We start from the raw sequence: 9,233 nt of genomic DNA, 5'->3' as shown, positions 1-9,233 counted from the left end.
TTACTAAGACCATATTAATTAGAGCTTAAACACAGCTAATCTGAGACCTATATTGAATTTATATTATTATGTAAGCAGAATGTTTCCGTAGGCAAGTAATTTCCTTCATAGCATTTTAAGGAAAAGGAAATGCTAGCATCTGAGATATAAACATGCTGATTTTATCAGAGTATTGCAAACCACTTAATGTTTCTTAAAACTTAGGTGTGCCAGGCTGCACTACAAATAATAAGTACGAGCAGTAAAGGACACAAAGATTGAATGCCTTTTAAATTTATTGGAAGAGAAGGGGTGGAATTGCAAGCTAAGAAAATGTCTGCAAGAATTTAATGGATGTATGTCTCTGCTCCTCATTTTGTCTTGAGTTACACCACAGCTCTGGAGTTCTCTAGTCACTTCATCAAAAAAAGAGCTGGTATGTTGATGTGGACACATTTTTTTAGTGATAAATAAATTCACCAGTTATGAGACAAACTTTCTCTGAAAATAATTAGTAATCCTGTCTTATACAGATTTAAATTCATTTTTAGTTGCATGGATTTGTGGCCAGCCTCCTTATCACATTGTTCAGCAGTTCTGCAATATAACCAAAGCTTAATATGTCTCTAGTAAATCAACTACCTGAAGGAATGCTGTAGGCAAAAACATATTAAATTTTTAAATCACAGATAACCATGAAACTAAGTAATTGGAAATTTACAAGCAGAGAAAATTTTGGGACAGTATCAAAAACTGTAATGCAATGAAACTAAAACACCTCCATCTTGACTTCTGCTACAAATTGTAGCATCACTGATGTTAGTAGAAAAAATTCCACTAATAATAGGCCAATAGGGCCAAAACATTCTGTTGTCTAGTTACACCACTGAGAATTACTGCCCATCTGCATGCCAGAAGACAAGTGCTTATCATGGTTACTGAAATGAAGTGGAAGAATGAGGGCTAATATGGTCATAAATACTCATGCCAAGAGTCGTGTAGGTGACTGAAGGCACACTAGGCAGGTTAGCACTGTAACATCAGATACAGGTTTCACAACCTTTTGAATACATACTCCTCTCTCCCATTTTTATTGAGAAGTTATTTTCACATTGGCAATAATTTAAAATTTTTAATTTTTAGTGAAATATCCCTTCAAGTATTATGGGATAATTAACTATCAGTCATACTAACTCATATCTAAAAATATCATCCAGCAGTGCTTTAAAATCTCCCCAATTTATGCATCATTTTTGGAATGTGTACTTTAACTTCACCAACAGAGGTCAGTAAACCACTGAGAGAGAACCATAAGTTTGTTGGGAACACACCCTAGTCAATCTTCCTAACATCCTTCGATAGTTATTTTCAAAGGGCTCTTGTTTAGCTGCTTCAGTAAATATAAGCTCAGTTAACATAAAGAAAAAAAAAAAAGAGTGTATGCTTATGCACTCAGGTAAATTAGGTTTAGTAGGGATCTAAATTACACAAAACACTACATTGTTAAATATATTTCAATATTAGAATACATTTAAAATATCTATTATGAAGCCAGTAGCATACATACATGCACAGGTATGAGTATTGCTAAATCAATTTTTCAAGGTTAAAACAGGCCCTGATTTAAACTATAGTGTTTTGAATAACCTGCTGAATTTTATTTTTCAAGCTTTGTGCTGTTGAAAACCAACCTAGTGGGGAGAGAGTATGAAGAGGAGGATCGCAGAGAACTAACATTTAATGATATTAATACCAGATAGAAGCACAGGAGAAACCAAGAGCTGTCACTGACTTGCTCATTTTGGCAGAAACACTCACCTAATGGAACTATATTAACTCATCATTTTCCAACTTTCAACTGTAATGAAAAGCTATTTTTACAAATCATTACTTTCAGTATAGGGTGTTTCAGCCACATGGCTTCTATTAGTGTACAGGGGAGTTTCACAACCAAAGCTGCCTGTGCAGCATTGAAAGTGCACCTTCTATGTTGAGCTAATCCCAGAGGGGAGTCAGCACTTGTGCCTGTGTCCTTTTGACCTTTATCCTTTTAATGCATTTTGCCTCAGTAGCAAAAGGTGAAAACCTAGTTTTTATGTTTCAAAACAGAGCATTTCAACGCTGATTCTCAGTGAAGCTAAGGAAAGTAACATCAGCTCTTGTTGAAATGTTGAAAGTCCCTAGCTCAGCAACCAACAATAGCTTTACAAATGTGTTTTTAGAATCACTTTTGTGGTAGCCCTTTGAAGCTCACCCATACAGTCCTGCTGCCATCCCTCTGAACAGCTGTGAACATGTGAAGTCACTGGAGTGGAAGATGTTAATTACTGTCAGCTACTGGAATTTCTCCAGGGACCTCTTGTGGTTAGAAACATGTTTCCCTAAAGAAGTGCACTAGGTGCTGGGATAATTTCTCCTGTAGCATACCTGAATCCTTCCTTCCTAAGCAAAAGGAATTTCTCATTCCAAAGCAAAACTCTAAATACTCACTTTTACGTGTTTTTCTCATAGGAAACAGTAATTTTTCTATGCAATCTTAACTGTAGAATCTTTCATTTCTGTGCATAGGGTTCCAATAATAGGGAACTGAGTTTTTCAGGGACTTGGTTTAGCATATATACAGATTTTCACTAAAAACTGGGGAAACAAATCTAAAAAATAAAAAAAGGAACAGAATCAGAAAACATAGAAAATGATTGATGGACAGAGCTGTGATTAGGGCTTTATTTCCCTGACTAGAGTACTTTGACCTTCCTTTTTATGGCAAAGAAAAGGCTACACACTTCCCTCAATGCCATCAAAAAAGTGCACAGACCAAAAATGGTCTTTTTTCTCCAGATTTACCTCCTGCTATTTATTGGCATTTTGAGTCTAAACTAGTTAGCATCAGGAAGCTTGATGTGATGCCAGCAAGATATTACCCACAGGGAATCAAAATAATAGAAGAGCTGACAGAAAGATCCCCAGAAAGGGAAATAACATAAAACCAACATTCTAAGCCTAGCCCTTTACTGTGACATGTACAAAGCACCTTTAATGACTGAACACATCCTTAAATATACCTTGTAGATCCCTCTGCAGTAGTTAAACCTTGTAATCACTACCACCCCCGCAACAAGACCAAGTCAGGTCAGTCTTTGGCTAGAGAGAAACAAGGATGAAATCCTAAATCCGCAGGACTTAACTCCCAACATGTCAAGATGAATGCTGAGGACTTTTCTCTTGTCCTTTACTGTAGGTGAGAACAGCACATATGCCCCTGTATCATACTCGAGCAAGTGACAGACACAGCAGTCTGACAACCTAAGGGCGTTGAAGGAAAACTGGTGCCCTGACCTCCAACAATGCTGCACCTTCCCCGTAAGGGCACAGAGGTCCTCATCCACTTCTAGAAGGAAGGTGTAAGTGGGAAGAAGGAAACTGAATGTAATGGAAAGTAAACATATCAACTGTGAAAACTACAGTAACCACCAGCAGCTACAGAATTCCTTCCTTGTTATACTTAAGGACAAGTACAACTGATATTCAGTGTTTACAGAGGTAAAAGTCCCACAATTACAGGGCCAATTCCCTTTTATGTAGGCCATTAGTGCTGTTGTATTGTACTCCTGCCCCAGTCCAACATGAAACACGATGATTGAGGAGTAGATAGAGCTCAGGCGAGGGATTGCTTAATTCTTTCAAAATGGTCAATACTTAATGGCACAGACCACCTTCTAACTCTGGCTCAGCTGCTGCAGGCCTTTAACAAGGTTTGAGATGATAACAGAGCGTGTTCCCCAGCTCATCAGAAGTAACAGTGAAGATAAAAGTAAGTACACAAACTCAGAACTGTTATATACAAAAAGTTTAATTGAAATACCTGTATAAAAAATATGATCTCCATACATTTCACACCGTTAAACAGAAGAAAAAAAATCCAAATCCAAGCTGCATAAATGCAACCAGATCACAGAAACACAGCTATTAAAATAAATTAAGGTTTATGACTCTGCCACTCTACCTTTCCAGAGCCAATGCACGGAGACTGTACAATGTCAATAATTTAAAACCCTTCCAAACAGCATTACTTTACACTTCTGGTACAATAATACCAGACAAAAGGCATACTGACTAACTTTAAAAAGTCATTCTATTTCCCTTAAATTAGACTTTGTACAACAATTTCCCATCTTCCAACAAAAAACTGGTAAGGTCAGAAAATTTTTTTTTTATTATTTTTTGTAACCAAAAGTTGACAGGAATGCAGAAAAAAGTGCCATGGGCAAACCACTAGAATTCCCATGGGGAGAAGGAGGGGAAAGCACAGTGTTGGATAACTCTAACCAAATAAATTAACCAAATAAATAGCCACAGTTGAAAACTGTGGAAGGTCTTCTAAATTCCAAACAATAAATAACTGTATAGTACACGGGAAAAAACCAAGTTTACATAAACACATTATACAGGTATGGAAAAAAAAAGAAGTCCTTGAATATTGCATTGATTGTGCATTCAACATGCCCATACATACTTTAAGACTCGCAGGGTGACAAAGGCCGGGGGGAGTTGAGAAAGGGGCTTCTCATGCCCAATGGTAGAGATGATAAAAGGAAACATGAATAAATGTTTCTGATAAAGAAGCCGATATACCTGTTCATATTTCTGTGCAGGCTATAGGAAATATTTTGAGCAGCAGAGGTGGGTTGGATTTGTAAAGGGCAGGGGGGCAGGAGTGAAATGTCTGTGTTCAAGTATTCCATCACCAGTGGATGGGACTACTTCATTCAATCACCGAACAGGTTCTCCAATGCATCATAGGAGCTGCTTCCTCCAGCACTGAGTCTAAAGGGAGCAAATTCCTATAATGAACTGGATCTTCTTTGGACATAGACAGCTCAAAAAAGAAAGTCCCACTGAAGCAGCTTTCAAAAAGGCACTCAAAAGCAAATAAAATCTAGTCCAGGCTCTATGAGAGCAAAAAATTTACCATGTATTCAAGAGGTCACTGCTTTCTTAATAAGGTCAGTCTTTGACTAAGTACTGGCCTGCAACTCCCAAACATCAGCGTTTCCAAAGGAAATCTCTCATTCCAAAGCAGAAACCAGCAAAGGGGGAAAACAAAATCAAGTCCCTCAGACAAAGATTCAACTACAGAATAATGAATGCATTTTTCTAGCCCCTCCTACGTATTGGCAGCAGCACTGTGGTCTTTCTGCTTGAAGCTCCCCCTCCCAGTGCGAGGTCCTTAGTAATTCACAGACTCTCATTACTCGAACTTGTGCTAGATACATCAGTATCAAGGGTCCGTAGCCTTATGTCACAGTCCTCAGACTTCACTACTTCAGATTTGTGCATCCATTGATGGTCAAAAATCTGCTCAAGTGTTGGTCTGTCTGAAGGCCTCAGTGAAAGGCACCATTTGATCAGCTGTTGACATTCTGTAACAAAAAAGGGCATATTAGACTAAAAAAGTAAAAAAAACCAAGACAATCCTCAGTAAAAGAAGTCCATCCACACAAGCTCATGTGTGCAAGACTATTAGAAAAACTCCCAAAACCAGAAAATTCATTTGACTTCTATAGAACTTACCAGGTGAAATTCTTCTCCTGAAGTATAATCGCCCCCTCAAGATTTCTTCATCTTGCTCAAAAGGGATGTCTCCACAAACCATGTCATACAGCAGAACTCCCAGAGACCATACTGTTGCTGACCGCCCATGGTATCTGTGGTATCTGATCCACTCTGGAGGGCTGTATACTCTCGTTCCTGAAAGCAGAAAAAAACCCCTCACAATTAGAGTCAAGGTTTAAAGTGTTTCCCCACTGTTCAGCTCCTTATGACAGAGCTAAATTAAATTCAAAAACTTGACATTTAGGAATTAAAAAAAAAAAAAAACAAAAAAACAAAAACAAAACACAAAACCCCTCAGAAAACTAAACAGCTTTAAATTTTTCACAAGCCAAAACCATTAGCAGTGTAATTTCAGGTCATCTGCAGCGTTACACCATCAACAGACTTGGCCTATCCGGTTGTTCTATTTCGTTGCAAGGAATAACACAGCCCCATCAGCTGACTGTTTACTGAGGCAAGCTCCCTTTCACTGACCACGTGGCGTCTGCAGCATCACACCAAAAATAGACACAAAAGGACAAAGGGGGCTGGCAGGGAGGAGGAGAGGGCGACAAGAAGGTGAAACTCAGGTCTGCCCGCATTACACGGGGCTAATCTGCTTTATCCAATTCCACAGGGCAACAAACAAAATAGGGCCGCTTACGATTTCTATGTTTTTAAGGCCTCCCCCGGGGCTTCTATGCGGCAGCTTTTCCCAACCCGCCACCCTCCCCTCCCTCCAGTGCCCGAGGGCTCCTTGGATACCAAACAAAACCGGGAATTCGTGATGCTGAGGGTCACGTGCGGCGGGGCTTCGGGTTTCACAACAAACAGATGTGAGTGCGGCAGCTGGGGCGGGGGGGGGGGGGAGCGAGACCCCGCTGTTACATCAGTCCTTCTCCAAGGACCGGGGGAAATGCTCCCTCTGGTCACATGCTGGCTTACGCTCAGCTTTCCCACCTCTAAAGCATCGACCCCAGCCGCTGTAGCAACTCATTTGGAGGGAGTTTATGTGTCCCCGTAGCTTTAAAATCTGCAATGCGGGATTTTCAGGACACTGGCAGAATGGGAGCGGGGGAGGTACCACTCCGAGTTAAAAAAAACCACCGCATATAAAAACTGCATATCCACACATGGAAACATCCGACACTGGCAAAACCTCCATGTAAACAGATCGCCCTCTAGGAAAAAAACCCCGCTTTTTCCAAGACAGGGAAACATAAACTGCTGCGTCACTGCCTGGAATCGCTTCTTTCCTGCGCAACTGAACACCCCTAAGCGGCTCCGGGTCCACAGGTTTCCATTACCGATAGACCTGATATGAACCCCTATGCCAGGGGCTCTGCTCGCTGTGGCTGCTCACTGGGAAGGGGCCGGGCGGCAGCTCTAGGGAGGGCATCACCCCGGGAGGGGCACGGGAAGGGCGGGGGTCACGTACCGTCGAAATCGGTATAGACTGTATCCTTGAGGAGGGCCCCCGAGCCAAAATCAATGAGCTTCAGCTCGCCCGTGCGGAGGTCAACCAGCAGGTTCTCGTCCTTGATGTCCCGGTGCACCACGCCGCAGCCGTAGCAGTGGCGCACCGCCTCCAGCACCTGGCGGAAGAACCCGCGGGCCGTCTCCTCGTCCAGGGCGCCTTTCTCCGTGATGAAGTCGAACAGGTCCTTCACCAGCTCGGGCCGCTCCATGATGATCAAGTACCCGTCGGGCCGCTCGTACCAGTCCAGCAGCTTGATGACCCCTCTGAAGCCGGAGCCCACCTTCTTGAGGAGGACGATCTCCAGGGGCACCATGATCCCGCTCTGGGCAGAGAGAGGGGCGCGGGTCAGCGGGGGGTGGCGCGGCCCGGGCAGCCCCTCGCTGAGGGGAGGGAGGCGGGGAGGGGAGGGGAGGAGAGGGCGTGCGGGGCGGGGAGGAGGGCGCGGCCGGCGGGCCCCCTCCGCCGCTGCCGCAGTCCGAGGGGCGGGCGCGGCGCTGCGGCGGCGAACCCCCGCCAAATTCCCTCCCGACGCAGAGGCCGCGCCAGCGGGGCGGGCCCCGCCGCCCACACAATGGCCCCGCCGCGCGGAGCCCCGCGGCACCCCCGGAGCCCCCCCCGGGTACTTACAATCGTGCCCCACTCGGTCACCCGCTCCTTCACCACATGCTTCACGGCGACCTGCGGAGCGCGGAGAACGGAGGCGCCGTGAGCGGCGGGGCGGGCTCAGCCGGGCTCCGCCGCCATGGGCCGGGCCGGCCGCGCCCTCCCGCCGCTTCCCGCGCCGCTCCCGCCGCCGCCCCCGCCCGCAGCCCCCCGGCGCTCACCGGCAGCCCGTCGGCGATCCGGCTCCCCGCGTACACCGTGCCGAAGCCCCCGCTGCCCAGCACCGAGCCGACCTGGTAGACTTTATCAAAAGGCTCCTTCTCCACTTTCACTGCGGAAACAAGAGGGAAAAGCCCGCGTTAGTGTCTGCAGCCGCGATGCGCCCGAATAATAATAACAGTAGTAGTAATAATAAAATAATAACGTAAAAAAAAAAAAAAGCGCCCACAAACGCTCTGCCCGGCGGACCATGCTGTGTGCGCTGCCCTGATTCCAAGGCTTTATTAAAAAAAAAAAATCTTCTTCAATTAAAAAAAAAAAAAAAAAAAAAAAAAAAAAAAAAAAAAAAAAAAAGAAAGAAGGAAAAAAAAGAAAATGAACGCAGCTCCGGGAGCTGCAGGACGCCAAGCCCGACAGCCGGAATGGCAGGGCGGGTCTGCGCCCCCCGGCGCGGCGCTGGCGGGGACACCCCGGCCCCGTACCTGGCTGGAGGATCTTCACCGGCAAGTGGTCCATGCTGGGGCTGCAGATGTGCGCTAGCGAGCCGAACTTGGAGAGCAACATCTTCCGAGGGGAGGGAAAATGCCGAGTTAGTTCCCCGCGGCAGCTCCGCCGGCGTCCTCTGGGCTCGGCGCGGCGCGGCTCTCCTCTCTCCGGAGCCGGCGGGCCGCCGAAACCTTCTGCGTGGCTCCTTCTGCGGCCGGGAGCGGGAGCCCAGGAATCCTTGTAGGTCCGTCCCCGCCGGCAGCAGTCCAGGCGTCTGTCGCACAAAGTCCTCCGGGGAAACGCAGTCAGAGAACGCGCCGCTCCCGCGTTCCTTCTTCCACCCGGCGAAAGCCGCTCGGGGCGCGGGCAAGCGCAGGCAAAACTATAGCACTCCGCGGAGGCAGACGAGTCCGGGGGCTCCGGATCCAGGCGTGGAGCCCGCCCCTGCGGGGGCCGCGGCGGCAGGAGCGGGCTGGGCGCCGCAGTGGAGCCGTGGCGGGCGGAGGACAGACCACGCCGCCGCCGAGCTGCCCGCGCGCTTCTGAGCCGGCGGCGCCGCCGAGCCGCCTCTTAACTCTCAATATTTTGGTGCGGGCAGAGTGCGGCGAGCGCGCCGAGAATATCCCTCCGCGGGGGAGGGGGGAACACCTCTCCCCGCCGCCCCCGCCGCCCCCTCCCCTCTGCGCCGGAGCCCCCGCGGGGCGGCGGCCGCGACTGCAGCGCCCTGTCCCGCCCCACCGCACGGGTGGGCACGGGGAGGGCCGGGGACTGGGAACTACTTCTTCTGTAGTAACCGGCGCGCAGAGTTACACACCGTCTGAGAAGAACGCATCACACATTAGCGGCAAAAAAAAAGGGCGGGGGGGAGATTCTC

At 47.0% G+C, this 9,233-nt stretch overlaps 1 protein-coding gene across 1 annotated transcript; it reads right to left on the bottom strand.

The window, feature by feature from the left end:
• Nucleotides 1–3,811: 3,811 nt before the first annotated feature.
• On the bottom strand, nt 3,812–8,777 carry PIM3 (Pim-3 proto-oncogene, serine/threonine kinase). Its single transcript, XM_083859456.1, has 6 exons — nt 8,356–8,777; nt 7,876–7,985; nt 7,679–7,729; nt 7,010–7,373; nt 5,551–5,727; nt 3,812–5,399 (listed from the first exon to the last, which is right to left on the bottom strand). Exons 1-6 carry the CDS (start codon nt 8,435–8,437, stop codon nt 5,215–5,217), a joined length of 969 nt encoding a protein of 322 aa, XP_083715582.1. The 5' UTR covers nt 8,438–8,777; the 3' UTR covers nt 3,812–5,214.
• Nucleotides 8,778–9,233: the final 456 nt, after the last annotated feature.

This window comes from Zosterops lateralis (genome assembly GCF_965231275.1).
Source record: "Zosterops lateralis genome assembly, chromosome: 4".
In the NCBI taxonomy this organism is placed as follows: Eukaryota; Metazoa; Chordata; class Aves; order Passeriformes; family Zosteropidae; genus Zosterops; species Zosterops lateralis.
The sequence above is the reverse complement of the archived record's forward strand: the minus strand, read 5'-3'. Positions and strand labels throughout refer to the sequence as shown.